The sequence below is a fragment of the Pempheris klunzingeri genome, chromosome 13, assembly GCF_042242105.1.
Source record: "Pempheris klunzingeri isolate RE-2024b chromosome 13, fPemKlu1.hap1, whole genome shotgun sequence".
Classification (NCBI taxonomy): domain Eukaryota; kingdom Metazoa; phylum Chordata; class Actinopteri; order Acropomatiformes; family Pempheridae; genus Pempheris; species Pempheris klunzingeri.
In genome coordinates this window covers 10,686,648-10,702,375 of record NC_092024.1, presented here as the reverse complement: position 1 = coordinate 10,702,375, position 15,728 = coordinate 10,686,648, and the positions used below count along the sequence as shown (strand labels likewise).

Here is a 15,728-nt window from a genome sequence, read left to right as displayed (position 1 = left end):
ATAAATGAAACTGCATCAACTCAAATAATCCTGCAATCTGTGCCATGTGATAAAAACATGATATAATAGTAGCCTGCCAATTCAAATTCACACTGAAGATAACTTTGAATGCAGCTGCAACCATGTTATTCCAACAGTCTTGTTCAAAGGAATCACGGAATAAAGACGCACAGTAACATGATGTAACTTGGCAGAGAAAGTGCGTGTGGGCACACGGACCGAGCTGTGCCGTGAGTGAAGCAACAATACAGCCGACAAGGGGGAGTTTCTTCTCGCAAAGCGCATGCAATCCCTACAAAAATTCCCGGTGACTTCAGATCCAAGGAGGTGGTGATATTCATGGGAGCACGATTCAAACTCTCTCACTTGGAGTTAGGAGTACAGCTTCAGCAGCCCTGGAGCCAGCGCGCTGCTCTCTCTCTCTGTCTCTCTCTCTCTTTCTCTCTCAGCGCCTCTTTTCTTGTTTAACATAAGCTAAAACAGATGGAATAATGTTTGCTTAAAATAACATCTTTTTGTCAGCGCTGGAAGGAGAAAAACTTAGATTTTCTCACTTTGGACTGTAGTTAGGTGCTGATTTGGCCTGAAGACATTCTGCGCAAAGTGTTACCTGGGCATTATGAAGAGGTATCCAGGCTTTTTTCATTCTTGGGAGAGGATGCAGTCTTGCTGAACTCGTGTGTCCTAATCGCGGAGTTTTTAAAATTTGCTCCTATTTTAGTGGCTCTCGATCCAACAGTTACGCGATCTGCGCTTTTACGCGGTAGTTTCAAATCTTTGCATGCCCAAAATGGACCGTGCAGGATTTGCTGTTTTAATGTTTTTGACTGTTGCGCTGCTGCGAATTAGTGACAGTCAAAAGGACACAACAGGTGGGAGGAAAGAGGGTGCAGGGGCAGGCCGGGCGGTCTGGGACCAGCAGCAGTCCTGGGTGAGGAGGCAAGGTCAGTCGCCAAGGGGACCAGAGGACGGTGCATCCTCCAGAGCATCCGCTGAAACCTCTCCTGGGACCTGGCACTCTAGGAGTCTGGTCCGCCTGCCCAGGGGCGCATCAACCCAAGGTGGTGGCAGGCACACGTCCATAGCAGGAGCGGTTCATGCTGCAGGCGCCCCCCGGGAAGACCTCGCCTCTGCGCCGCGGGATGGTGCGCTGCGCACCGCCAGACACCCGCCCAGCCAGCAGCACAGAACCAGAGTGAACCGCAGGCAGAGCAGCAAGGCCAGCTCTGCCAGCACACGGAGGCTTGTTGGGTAAGAATGACAGCCAAGTGCTCTGCAGTCTGCTATAAAAATGTTTTACTTTGCTTTATCAAGCTGTTCAGGCCAGTCAAGTTTAGGGTATGAGCAGCACTTTTGAGGGAATTTGTGTGACCTATTTTACTGTACATGAGTCCATGTGGTTTGCTGTGAAGTGGTGGTGGCCCACTTTAGCAGAATCTCTCTTCCTGTAAGGCAAACCAAGGGATGATGTAACATAACAACCCATGGAAAATGTCCACAAAGTGTTGCTCCATATCAATACAAGGCTGCATGGAACTGTCATGCAAGAGCTGCACTCTAACTAAATCTGAGTTACTGTAATATATGTATTGTGTCATCAGGGTCATGGCAGGACATGGAATAATAGCTGAGGTTAAACACTGCGCTGATTACCGGGCCGATAGTGGAAGCTTATAATGAACAGCAAATGTATATGAATGGGTGAACTGTATTTGAACTGTTTTGTGGCTAATGCAACACTGCATTATCACCATTTCCTCCCATTACTTCACATTACAGTATATTTAAATCGTAGTAGGAGAGTGGCTGCAGACTACTTCAGTGTGTGCACCCCAGTTTTGTGCTGTTGCCTGAGGCCATGTATTGTAGTGGTTCAACCGGAGCTTTGGCTGGTGAACATTTGCAAATTTGCTTAGTGATCAGAAACACCTGTTTCTTCAATGGCCCTCGGTCAACGCTGCAAATCCCCTTTTTTTTGGTCTCTGGTGTACTCCGAACAGGACGATGGGTTGTTTCCATATTAGAGCCCTTTTCTTTTTGTTTAATGAACCCTCGTGCATCCAGTTCTGTTTGTTCCATAAGGACAAAGCATGATACACACTGGGGGAGAGTGTTTACATAATAATCAGAGGGGGATTTGAAAGGCTCACCTTGGGGTGCAGACACTGAAATACAAATGAAATATCTCTTTTGTTTGTCACAACAGTGCCGTCTGTCTTGTGGAAATGGATTATTTATATGGTCAATTTAATGGGAGCGCTTTACAAGCAATAGGAGGATTCAGCCAATTGGTTTGCCATTTGTAGGCATAACTATAACGTGTACTCACCTGCCTTAAGTCTAGGATAAAACCCAAGAGGAAAAAGACTGATTCACAATACATTTCTGTTCATACCCCCTCGCCCACCTACAAGTTAGTGATACTTTCTTCCGTTATGATGGCTTTGCGGTGCAGTAACCTCAGAACTAACACGCGCCCCTTCACCCCAAAGAGAAAGGAATGAAAAGGGATTTTGACAAGCACTTATAATATCTGCATTTTCCTGACTGTGTCCTCAGAATAAATCTGTTACATCATTCACCATTAGCATGCCCTGATCCATCACACTTTAAAAACAACATTTCTCAACATATACGTCAGCCAGACAGTTGTGCTTATGCATGGTTGAATTGAGGTGCTGTCAATTTAAAGCACTGCATAATGAAAATAGCTGCCTGTGCCGTAGTATTAGATCCAACATGCTTTATTGCAGCGTGGGGAGAATGCCTTGCTTGACATTGCCAAAAAAACATATTCCAGAGTTGAATGAATGGAGTTCTTTGAGTTTTAAAGAAGCATAAAGGTGGCGTTACATAAATCTGCAGGAACATTACCTTATAGTAGTCTGCACGGTGATTTTAGCACTTTGATTCATTAGCTTCAGATGAATCATCTGCTGCTTGTTAGAGAAAGTGTTTTCATGACACATTTCCTCTTGGAATTACCACTCAGCTTACTCGTTTACTGTACCCTGCGGCACTGGGAGCGCTGAGTTCACTTAACTCTCCTTTACATTCATGTTGACTCAGTATGACTCCCCTTCTGTTTTCAGTGCACCTGTCAGACGTTTGACTGATCCAGATAGCTCAGTGGTGAAACAATACTCCGCTGCCTCATGTTGGGGTTAAAATAGAAATATAACTAGGTGTGAACATGGTGTTATCTGTATTTTAACCTGGGGCATGATCCTAATTATGCTGTATAAAGTTCTCTGTTACATACAGTATATCCCTTGATTGAATTTGAATGTGATGACTGATGTCTTTGGCACGGGCCTGGCCTGATGTGTTTGATTTATGACAAAGCTAAGCCTGCCAGAGGGCCCAAACAACTGCATGTAATCCCTGTGACGCCTCAGTAACACTCGCAGTATCTAATGAGTGCAATCCCACTTAGGTCAATGAGTCAGTTTTCCGTTATCTTCTCAAATCACCATGAGTCCACTTACTGTAATATCTTGTGAAAAGATGATGGGGCACCGATCCATGCCAGCGCAGTGACTGTTGCCCTGAAGTTTCTCTTGCGGTCTGGTGCCTTTTGATCCATCTCACACACCAAAAATTGGCCTGCGCTGCAAGTGTGGATTAAAGAGTGCAAAGAATCCAGTTATAACTGTTAAAAACTTGTCATCTCTCATTTGCAGGGTGCTTTTCACATCCCGTGTGTATCGCATAATCCTTTCAAGGCTCAGATAACCACATTCAGATAGAGTTTCATGACTTATCCTGAAATTTTTATGGAATAAATGCAATTGTAGTGTGTCTCAAAGGTGTTCATATCAACAGGCCAGCCGCACCAGAACGATATGAAACTAAAATGCAGTTCTCGATCAGCTTTGTCATGCGAATGTTTGCGGCCCTCCTCGTCTTCCTTATTTTTCTATGGATTATGAAGAGGCCCTCTTTATGAATGCATGGTTAAAACAGTATCGTCAGTGTCTCATTACAAATGTCTTCCTTTGTTCAGGCCTAATGTCTGTGGGGGTCACCAGTGCTGCTCAGGCTGGGCTTTGGCACCAGGAACCAATCGCTGCATAAAGCGTAAGTATCAAACTTGATTGTACTTGTAAATTTTAAATATATGTAATTTGCCCGAATACTACTTAAGACAACAATTTTATTCCTTGGACACTAAAGTCGGAGATGTTTGTGAAGCGGCACACCAGCACACTGGCATGCTTTATGAAAGCTATATTAGAGCTTTCTGATCTAGTAAACCTTGCAGACAGAGAGTCTTTACAATCTCACGCATATATACTGAAAAATAACATAGTAAATGGCTACTTATGACTAGTCAAGTGGAAGTGCCCTATGAAAGTCTTATTGCCCCCATGATCATGTTCATTAAGCAGAGTTTGCCTTCTCATTTCATGTAAGATCCTCACATGGAAATTACCACCTCTTTGCACTTGGCTCTCTTTTTGACACAAGGCCTTAATTATGGGTGGAACTGCTGTTTCTTTTATTTGACCACAGCAGTATTGGATATCCCAACTGCCAGATAATTAAAAGTGGAATAGACAAAACTGTCTGTGAATGAATTATCAGCCTCCTTCTTAAATGCAATATTGACAAAGAAAATGTTGAATGATAGATATGCTTATCTTTAATTTTGTTTGCAGACTGTTGAGAGAAACCGTGCTGATATGTCTTATCAATGAGTCCTTCTTGATATGGGTCTTAGTACATTACAGAAATGGCTACAGCTTACACCAGATTTACTCTTTCCATGTCATGTTTCAATTTCACTTTTACGGCCTTCATTGTTTGCTGCAGACTGAAATAACAGGTTGGAATTGGAGCTTTTTTAGACAGAGTTATCTTTATATTTTACGAGTAAAGTAGAACCCACAGGGTAGCTAGCATTTATTCACTGACACAGTAGCTTTCTCTTTCTCCCACTATCTATCTATCTATCTGTCTATCTGTCTATCTATCTATGGCTGTCAACTCCTACTATTTTTTTCACTTGTGTACTGTTTTCTCTGCTTGTTTTCTGCTAATTACACCCCCCCTCCACACACACACACACTCACACACACACACACTTCAGCCAGTCGATTACACAACAAGTTGATTGGCCCCCTAATTAAATATCCTTCCCTCTTGTCCCCGTGCAAAGCCTCCTTCATTGTTTCTCAAGTCCCAGCTAAAGGCACACTTACCGAGGTGTAAATTGCATCTAACGTGGAGCTGCAGTTACCCAAATGAAAAGAGTAAATACTTTTAATCTGCTAGAAAGTAACAGGTCCAGTCTAACTCGCCTCTGTTAAACAAGGCAGTGCATCTGAGCAGGCCAGGGGTCTGTCCAACCATCTGGACCCCCTTACAGCTTGGCCGTCTCCCAGGTCTGACTGGAGGCTATGCTATCATCAGCTGAGTGAAGCCCCACGGCCCGGCAAGGTGCCAACACAAAGGCCTTAGACTGGAGCTGGGACTGGAAGCCCCCACATAGAAGACCTCCGTGGAGGAAAACAGGCTCAGGCTATCTTTACCCCGTCCTTGCCTGAGACCCAGGCTGCTTTATTAGGAGATGGCAGCATGAGAAAACATGTTCACAGTGGGGGAAAGAAAAGGAACAAACCTGTCGGCTTGAAGCATAAGTAAAAACATATAGTGGCTGAGCTGCGTCTAGGAAATTCTCACTGAAGGGATTGAAGTAATGTCTAATATTAAAAGTGTCAGCTGCAGGCTTCACCCGCGAGGCTGGATTGGGTGTCTAGAGTTATGGCTTCCTAACAATACCTCCTTGTTAAATGGGTTGAGCTCAGAGCAAATATATGACAGGAATTGGATCACTAGTTGTCCTGGGAGTGCGCCTACATGTCTTTAGAAATGTGTTTATAAAAAAGTCTTCGTCTGGGTCTCCGTGGGTCTGTTTGGAGATTGTTGTCTGGCTCTCTGAGGGCTCGATCCAGCCCGTGTCCTAGCGAGTTTGGTGCTGACGGTCTCTGTTTTCAGCTTCAGGATGGATGGTTAGCAGACTTGTTTGTGTATTAAAGCAAATTCCATGTGCTGAAAATAGCCAGTGTTGTGATATGAAAAAGCTTTGATCCATTAAGAAGAACAGAACATTGCATTTCCACTGCTGCGCCATGTTTATTTCTTTTCTAGTTTACAGCTATAATTAGAGATAAAACTTAATTGGTTTTTATGACTGAGGTTTAACCCAACCAATGTTTATTTTATTAATGGTGGCCAAGAATCAAAGGTGCGTGTGTGTTGTGTTTGGTTGGTAAAGTGAGGCCAGGTGTATGCTTGGCTGTACCTACATCTTTTTACTTGCAACCCGTCACGATGAATGGAGCATCCTGTTTCTGGGTCAGCACTTAAATTTATTCCCCGCTGTGTTGAGATTCACATCTGTTCATCAAAAAGTATTGTTGCTAAGATGAAGAGCAGAGGAAGGCCATATTGTAGCCTCGCCCAGTCACAGCCCAGCGGTAGTCCTGTCTGAGTTATAATACAAGACTCTCTGTCAGCTGCAGTACTGTGAACACTCACACAAAAGCTGATGAAATGTCCGCGCTGAACGCAGATGGCCACTTCAGTGTCCAAAATGTCCTCAGCCTAAATGCTAATGCAAATCTCTAAAGGAAATCTAATACACTTTAAAAAGCCTCATCCACAGATCAACAGCTTCATCCATAATATACACCAGTTATAGGAATGCGTGGGAATGTTGTGCACCTGACAGTAATTATCAAAAAGAGAAAACAAAGTAAGTTGGTTCAGTAACATTTTTATCATCAGTTTGTATTCGGAATTGCCACAGAAATCTGTTTACGAAACAGTAAAGCACTTAGCTGTGGGATTAGGATGACAGTCTGAATTGTTGGCAGGTTTTACGATAAATACAGTAACCCTCAATTAGATGTGTAGACAAGTGTAGAATTACTGTTTTGAAGTTTTGGTTTACAACATTTCTTTATTAAACTATTAAAGTAAGAACTTTTAAAGCCAGTACTACCGGAGAATACATTTGAATTTCATCTGTTCTCTTTTGTATCTACTTTCTCTCTGATCTTTGCATCTTTGAGGGGCTTTCACTCATACCTGGCTGTAAATGGAAAGATTCTGAGCTGAAAGAGCTCTTTGGCAAGTCAGAGCTCTATGTGTAGACACGTACAGCCACTGTAGCAGCTCTGTGAAGGTGTACATATCACCAAAGTTATTACAATTCATCCTGAGGGTGACATGAAGGTCTGTAGGAGATCACCAAAGTCATAAGGATCCATCCCCTGGGGAGTATGAATATCTAAACTAAATTTAAATGCAATTTAATCAATAGTTGTTAAGATATTTCAGTCTGCAGCAAAGTGGTTGACCACACTGACCATCCGTAGAGCTGTGCTGCTAACATGGCTAAAAATGAATGCTAGGTGGTGGCGCAGCTCATGCTGTCTGGGTCACGATGCATCAGAGTTATGTTGTGTTAGTCTGGCTTCTCCAGTTGACATGACTGTTTTAGTAATTGGATTAATGGCATGGTCTACCACACACAGAGTGAATGTACGGGACAATATAGAGTACTTCAGATGGAGCAACACTGGGAAAAGACTCCCTGCAGCAGAGACAGGAACTGGCTTCTCATTTAACCAGAGCTCATAGTGCTCCCCAAAGTGCAGGCTTTTAGATTCTGCTGCGGAATTCATCCCACCGCACTATACATCACAATATTTTGGCGAAAGCCCGCGCTACATATGGCAGCATCCTGCAAGTATAGCCAACAGTGAGCGCACGGCCCTCCAGAATAAAGCACACACATGGCCGTTGATTTAAACCCGTGGCTGTCTCAGAGAGTGCACATGAAAGGTGCATCATTCACGTGGAGGAATAAAGTTGTTTTCAGTCTCTTAAGCAGTTGGTGATTGACAGAGTAAAACGTGGTAGAGAGGAGTTTCTTTTTGATTGCCTTCCAGCTTTCTTTGGCCTGCTGTGCCGCTCAGGGCCCCATCCCAACCCTAAAATAACTCCTCATGCAGAAAGTCTCTCTCTCTCTCTCTCTCTTTCTCTCTCTCGCTTACCTCTCCCATCACAAGGTAACTTTTCCTTCTTTTGCCAAACAGAAAATATCGCATGTAGCATGTTTCCCTAATTCCATCATGTCCTCGGTATAGTTTGAGTTGGATTAAAGCCCTACATTGTTGAGAGAGTCATGTAAGTCATGTTAAGAGCTTGACTCAGCTGTTAACAATGAGATTTTGTCTCAGCCATCACAATGCAGGTTTTATGTGAATTGATAAATGAAATAACAGTATATCCATAATACAAGGATGAAATCCATCCATTTCATGTTATTTGTTGAATCATTTATCACAACTGCTCTTTAGATGTAAACCCAATCTTCTTTTGCTACATGTGCGAAGCAGCTGGTAAAGTATCAAGGACATACACGTATGAACGTTTTCTGACCTCCAAAATAGTGCCCAAAAATGTAGGTTCACCACCTTCACCTAATAGATACAAGCCGTTTTAGCTTGCCTTTTGTTACCCTCCCCGACACACAACAGAATATCCATTCCACATATATTGGACCAGATCTTACTGTAAGATGCTCATGCTAAACTTCAACAAGTTAGCTCAAAGGCCTTTGCACATCAGTAGCACTGAGATATTTATCCACACCAGTCACATGTATGTGTTTTAAATGGTGGAGAAGAGGTTTATTGTGCATGACAAATGTTTGAACTGCACTGTTATGGCATGTACATTTAATAGGATAGTGTTTGACACGCAGCTAGAGGTCATGAGTCAGAGTCAAGCACATGATGCATTTTGCACAATGACCCACTGAGTCACCAGGATATCAATAGCACTGTTAAATTCATCAGTTTAGCATCATTACTGTAGACATGATGGGTCAATATGTGTGCAGTGTTTCATCTGCAACTTTACTTCGTAGTTTATACGATGAATAATTATTTCATGATGAGCAAAAGTAATCGAATAATTCATTTGAGATGCTATTTTCCCATTGAGAGCCAAGCCTCCTGAGCAGCATCCACTGTTTTACAAGAACAGGAGGAGGTTTTTTAAAATGCTGGCGTTTCTGGTGACCTCATTGAGTCGGGTTGAAATTATTGCTATACAGACCGCCACAGAGCCTTCCTCAGCTTTGCGTTCCGTGTGTGAATTTGCGGGGGCTGCACAGTTCACAGTTCGGGGGCAAAATACTCCCTTGGCAGCCACGTAGAGAGTTATGGCCATTAGACAGATCCTGTAATCAATACACACCCCATCGTCCCAAAACCCATCATTAACACAGACGCTGGACAGCTCACTCTCATTTCATTTCCTCAAACCAGGAGTGCTGCTTTCTCCGCTCCAGCTGGTGTGTCTGTTTGTAGGTTGCAATTGGGTTCTGTTTTGGCCTCCTGCGCCACATGTTTTTCTAATTGCTACCATAGACGGGAGTGTGGTGAAAATGAGGCACTACTCAATGTCTGGACCTAGACGTCTTCCTGTAGAATTTCTTTTATGTTTATTTGGATGTCTGTGATCGTCAGCTGTTATAATACGGTAATAATGAAAGGAGAACAAACTTGACCATGCAAAGCCTGGGAGAATTCTTCAATAACTCTTGCAAAAAAGAACACGTGGTCTCACAGATCACTCTGCAGTAAAAGCCTAAAAAGCAAAACTAGGCTTGATTGACATTTACAAAGCAACATTAACAACAAGCGCCCCGCTCCTTAAGTCACACACACGCTCAGTGAGGCCACAGTGTTGTTAGGGCAGCCCATAGCCAACCATATATCATTGCACCCTCCTGCTTTAAGACCATATGGAAGTTGTTGGGATGTGATCCCTCAAGAGGACGGGGTTTGTGGCTTTTTGGTGAACACCACGTCTCCCAGAGTCAGCTTTACAAGCTGTGGGCGCACACCCCCAGATCCAGATATCCTCCACAGAGCACCCCAGCATGTGGCTCGTTAGAAGCTGAATGTGGGAGTGTGGGAGGGGGGTGCGGTGGAGGCACGTTATAGCGTGGCTAAAAGTAATGTACACAGTGTCATGGGTCAACTGTAGGTTAACAAAATCCCCCCACAGAGCTGAGGTGGGATAGGAGAATCAACGCTCTGAATCAACTACTGAAGTGGAGCGAAAAACCCACACTTTGATTGAAAAATGTGCATCTATGACAGAGGCACCTTAATCTGGTGAAATATTACCCTTGTAAGATTTACCACAAAGAGAAAATAAAGGATCAGTCAAACAGTGTCAGGCATCGTCCCGTCTGGTTCTTATTAGAACAATAGAGAAGTTTAATTCTGAACCTCACAGCTACAATAACAGCAGTTTGGTTGTAGACAGCAAAGTGAGCGTTTGGCAAGCCTGAAATGATAGCACTTGCCCTGGCAACCATGTGAAAATCACATGTTGTAAAGAGATTAACACTCACTTGAAATGATTAGCATTGAGAGGCAATTGTATTAACTGCTCAATAGACCAATTCTTACTTCTCCAGGGGATAGTGAGTCCTGATGAGAGGTGAAGCTTGTTTTAAGCTTGTCTCTCTCCGCTGCCTCCCACAATCTTGACAACACTTGACCTATTTCATGAGATCGGTCATGTTCTGTGGTGACTCCTAAAGAGAGGCTCCTGCTGTCATCACAGGACGTTTACCAGACTACGTATTCAGTCACAAGAGCTTTAAACTTGTCCATGCTGTCGGTACAGTTTTGTGCAACAATTTCTAGAGCCTATTTTAAGGCTTCGGGCTTTTCACAACCATTGCATACACATGCATGCATATCACATTCCATCTACATTGTTAACACCATGATTATGACCATATCTGCTGGAATAGATTCAGAAATGGCCACGCTGCCACAGCCAATCAGAGGAAAGTTACTGCAGCCATAATGCCATTTTATTTTCCGTTCTTTTTTCCCAACTTCCTGCTTCTCAGTTACAGGGTTTGACAGGGCCTTTGGTCAAGCCTTTTGTCATATTCTACTAAATTCTAATCTCCGGAGCAGCTCCTAGCCTCTAAATCTCATAATGGCGCTTAATGGGCTCAGTCTGCAGAGAGTCCTTCCCAAGATTATTGCGATTATGCTTTCATTATCAATATTATTTTCAAAGATGTCAAGTTACCTTTGGTAGCACAGTTGACCTGTGTAAAGTGAGGAGATTTCTCCCCATGTTTAAGTAATGTCAGATATTGGTTTCACATTGCCCCTTGCTGAATGAACAGGCTGTTAAGACTTGATGGCTTGTGTTACTCTGAGACAGAGAGAAGGGAAGGTGAATCTCTGGTGGATTGTAATGGACTGGAAACGAGCTCTAAGTTGGAAATGAGAGTCCAGTGGAGGGGGGGGGGGCAATTTCCCTACATATACTCACACATGCAAACCTAAGCCTATAACAGGTAACTGTGACGGAGAGCCATGGGTGACTTTAATATTTTTTACAGAATTACCGTGTGATTCCCTCAAATCCAAATGAGAACTTTGACAATAGAAATAACTCTTTATATTATTAGAAATGTGATAGTTTAACCCCCAAGTGAGTACTATTTGTAAAAGGATGGACACTTGCATTAACTATAGCCATCAGGCATTACTTTAGACATGCTACTCAGGCAGTAAAGACCTCCTTAAACTATCCTTATGCATTTACATTTTGGCAGGAATGGAAAGAGAAGAGCTACACGCACCACTTGCACTTAAACATAAAGTTGAGGATATTTCAGCTAAGCCAAAAGAAAATGCCTCCATATTAATAATGTGTTTTATTACTGCTTGCTCTGAATCAGCATGTTTATTTGGAGGGTTTAAAGCTGCCAACAACAGTCTAATAGTCTCCTCTTTTCAGATGACTGGATCTGGACACAATCTCCCAAAACTTGGCCAGCCTGTTTTAGTCATAATTAAGGCTGAAGTGGCAATGCCAGGAATGTTTGCCATTTCTGCTCTTTTATTTCCGATGGATTCTCATTTTATTATTACTCTCGCAAAGTAGTAATTGCTGCGCATATTTGTGAAATGGATGGAATGTGAGGCAATTAGTTTTAATGATGTGCAAGACAAATCTGCATGACAGCAATTACTGCGACAATGTGCTCAACAGCCCAGAGGCAGGGCCCAGAGACAACACAGACAGGCAGCGACAGTGTATGCTGCGGCCACGCAACAGGCTTCATGTGGGGCACATGTCAGGCCCAGAGTCACTGACCTGTCCACTCTATTGTCAGCACAGACGACACATTTGTCTGCTGTCAGTGCTCCGCCTCAGGTCACACGGATCGCGATTGAACACATATCCCATCATAAGCCACTCCTGAATCTCCATTTATTGAGTTATTTTTCTGTTTCTTATTTAATTTCAAATGGTTTATTTGAAGAATGCCGTTTCACACATTACCACATTCTCCCCCTGCAGCATAATGTCACTGGAATCTGTGGCCTGTTTGATCCACCGCTTCATCCCCACGTTTGAGGTTAAACAGACTCCGGACAAGGCGATGGCACCTGGCCAGCACGTACTTTAGTTAGATGATGTATTTAACTACTTGCCAAACAGAGCTCTGGCAATTCCTATTTTGTCCCATGATGGAAAATTCGGATCACATACCAAGTTATACAAATCCACGACCACATTTCTGTAAATGTGTAGGCTTCATCAAAATAGGGGCTACATTTTCCTCGCAGTAGTTAAAATGAACTGCTTGAGTGAATTAGTTGCTCCACACAGAATTTGCTTCACCATAAAGCAGAAGAGAGTGGTGATTGTCTGATATTTAATCCTGAATTTGTTAGTTTTACTCATCATACCACAGCATAATGTAGTGGTCTTTCAATTAGCATGCATCATGATCTGAGAAAACTAAAGTATTTCAGCTTGACTTGGCTTTCTTAGTGGGCAGATGTCTGTGGGAATGCAGTTGTTACACAGCGCTGTCATGTTTCCTTCTGTCACTTCAGTTTGGAAGTGACAGATGTCTTTGGGAACAGCATTTTCAAAGGCCCAGTGTGCTTTCACTCAAGACTAAAAGAAACCTAATGTGGCCCCAGTGTCTGAGCGGTATCGCAATAACAGGAAAACGTGCAGCAGGTAGAGCGCTGTTCGCACCCAGTGGGGCCCTTTTCCACTGCCAGCACTCATCACTGCCAAAAGCTGTGGCAATGTTCCTGCCTGCGATCTGTCAGTGTCCACAGCATCTGTGTCAATAGCATTCCATAGCCCTGTTATGTTGACGGAGCGCCGCTGTTTGCTTTAGCCACCACAGACCAGCGGCCTGATTTACTGTTTGAGGACAATGTCATAAATCCTCAAGTGCCGTCCACTACATACATTTGTGTCACAAGATCGAGAGCTTATTTACTTTAAATTGTGTGCCACAGGTCACTTCAAATATCTGGAGTGTGACGGGAGCATGTAGCCTGGGGTGGGCCACTAGAGTGACACAGATTATTTTTCCATGACCATGAAATAACCCCGGCACTGTGTATTTGCAAAGTATTGATAAATATTATGCACACATTCATCTTGTAAGTACAGTAAGCCCCCTCAGAATTCATTTGTTTTTCAAATAAAAGATACAGTTCTACAGGCCATTTCTTTGATGAAGTGTCAGCTATTTGGATTTGGCCTCAAGTAACCAGTTTTTCCCATATGCCCATTTTTTTTATGACCTTTTACTTTTATTACCTTTTTAAGCTGCCTGTGTTACAGCGATCGCACACACTGGATTCTAGATCAGTGACCAAAGATATTTTTAGGAAATCACTCTGTGTAGACAGGCACTCAACTGAACCCTGAAGCTGGAGTATAGGCTTTACCTCCATGAGAAATTGGATAAGGATTTAATGTAAGTGATCATATACATTTAGACTAAACAGGGCAGTTAAAGACTCAAGAGAAATTGAACATGACAGCCGCTCCAGGCTCTCTGCTGAATGAAAAGGACAGAAAGGGTTGAGACGTGAAACTAATGGCCCCTTGATTGAATCAATTTAAAGTGAGCCCCAGTGTTGAGATCAGGGAAAGCCATTTCTGCTACTGCTACCGCATACAAGGGGGGCACATGCTCTAGCATGACCTGCTGAAAACTTGATCTCCATCTGTGCTCTCCCTTCAGCTGACTGCCAGCCCCCCTGCCAGAACCGGGGCTCCTGCAGCCGGCCACATACCTGTGTGTGTCGCTCAGGCTTCCAGGGGCCCCGCTGTGAGGAGGTGGCTCCGGAGCAGGTGTACATCCGAGACGGAGGCTCCCTGAGGCGCGTTCAACCCGGGACCAGCCCTTTCCAGAGAGACCAACCACGGAGAAGGCCCTCGGAAAGGCAGGCCATCGATACCACCAAGGTCCAGACCCCACGACCTGCGACCACCAGACAACCTGGCCACACTGTGTAAGTGATGCAGCTGTGCTTCCCTACCTCTTCTTATTATAGCCAGAAAGACTTTTGCAGCTTTGCCAAATAGGGACAGGATTTGTGCTGTCAAAAATAACATTTTTAGTTTTATTTCAACTTTAAATTATGACCAGAAAGGTGTGATGCATGTACTTTTACAGGAACTACCCTAGCTGGCGAGTTAATCGCACTAGCAATCCAGCCACAGTAGCTTTTGTCTATTTTCTCATTATTGCATTATTATTATGGCATTTACTATTGTGATTATACATTATTTCAATAAATAAAGACACTGAAGCGGGTAAAAAAGCTCTAAAATGAGCAAAAAGCTCTGTCGCTAATGGGACAATAAGTTCACCGAGTTTATTCAAAAGAAGTATTTGTACAGTCACCTCCTATGGTCCAGTGAGATGCTACTTCTTATCTAAAACGTGGTGAATGCATGTTAATATAAAGTATTTTGTGGTTTTTCACTGAGGGATATTTGTTTTAGCCACCGTTCCTGTCATGCAGGAACGCTCACAGAAAACTAATTGATACACCACTCAACAAGAAATTATGTAAATGCTCTTCAACAAACAGTAGTTCATTACACTCCTCTTCAATGCTGGTTGTGTTTATCGTCGCAATAAATCAAACCAGATGAATTGGGTTCATATGTTAAATCTTTAATACACTCTAAGCAAAACAAATACTAAGTAAAGCAAGTAAGCATTTGCTGCCATTTGCTGCCATGCTTGAAAAAGTATTAAAGTAAATCTGTAAAATGTAGGAAAATATAACATGATTTACCAGACAGAAGTATTAACCTATGCTATTTGCTATGAAAATAGAGCAGGAAGATCATATTTTCTTTCGGCTTCAACTGTTTTGGTTTGTTCTTTGATTTATTGGAATAACTGTGACTATAATGTATCCAGCTAATAATTGCTCGGATGAAGGCCTCTTTCAGTGCATTCAGCATATTCTCCAAAGACTGCTAATCAGACAGGCCTAATGGTTTCTTGGCTTGAATGTCTGACTGTTTTAGCTCCAATCTTGTTGGAAATAACTTTTTGGCCTGATTAATCACTTTACCATGGCTAGACCCATATTCTTGATCAAGGATGTTGAAAGGGAGTAATTGTTTCCGGGAATCATTTGATGGATTGCTATTGCTTACAGGTTCAGACTTATCTTGTCAAATTGTTCTCCATTTTGGACTCAGGCCCAGTGCTTTTCTAATCCGCTCACAGTCGGTTAAAGTGCCATAATTTGTTTGGGCACTGAGATCATCGTTCACTTTTTAGCCAGTTTGTCATCTGGGTAATTTCTCTCCACCAAACC

The 15,728-nt window shown here is 43.0% G+C and overlaps 1 protein-coding gene across 1 annotated transcript in view; it reads left to right on the top strand.

The window, feature by feature from the left end:
• Window positions 1-344: 344 nt before the first annotated feature.
• The window catches only part of LOC139211510 (latent-transforming growth factor beta-binding protein 2-like), an 80,782-nt gene continuing 65,398 nt past the window's right edge, over window positions 345-15,728 (top strand). The window contains exons 1-3 of the mRNA XM_070841708.1: window positions 345-1,251; window positions 4,007-4,080; window positions 14,129-14,399. Coding sequence (XP_070697809.1) covers window positions 782-1,251; window positions 4,007-4,080; window positions 14,129-14,399 — 815 coding nt within the window. The 5' untranslated portion in view covers window positions 345-781. The remainder of the gene's footprint in view (window positions 1,252-4,006; window positions 4,081-14,128; window positions 14,400-15,728) is intronic.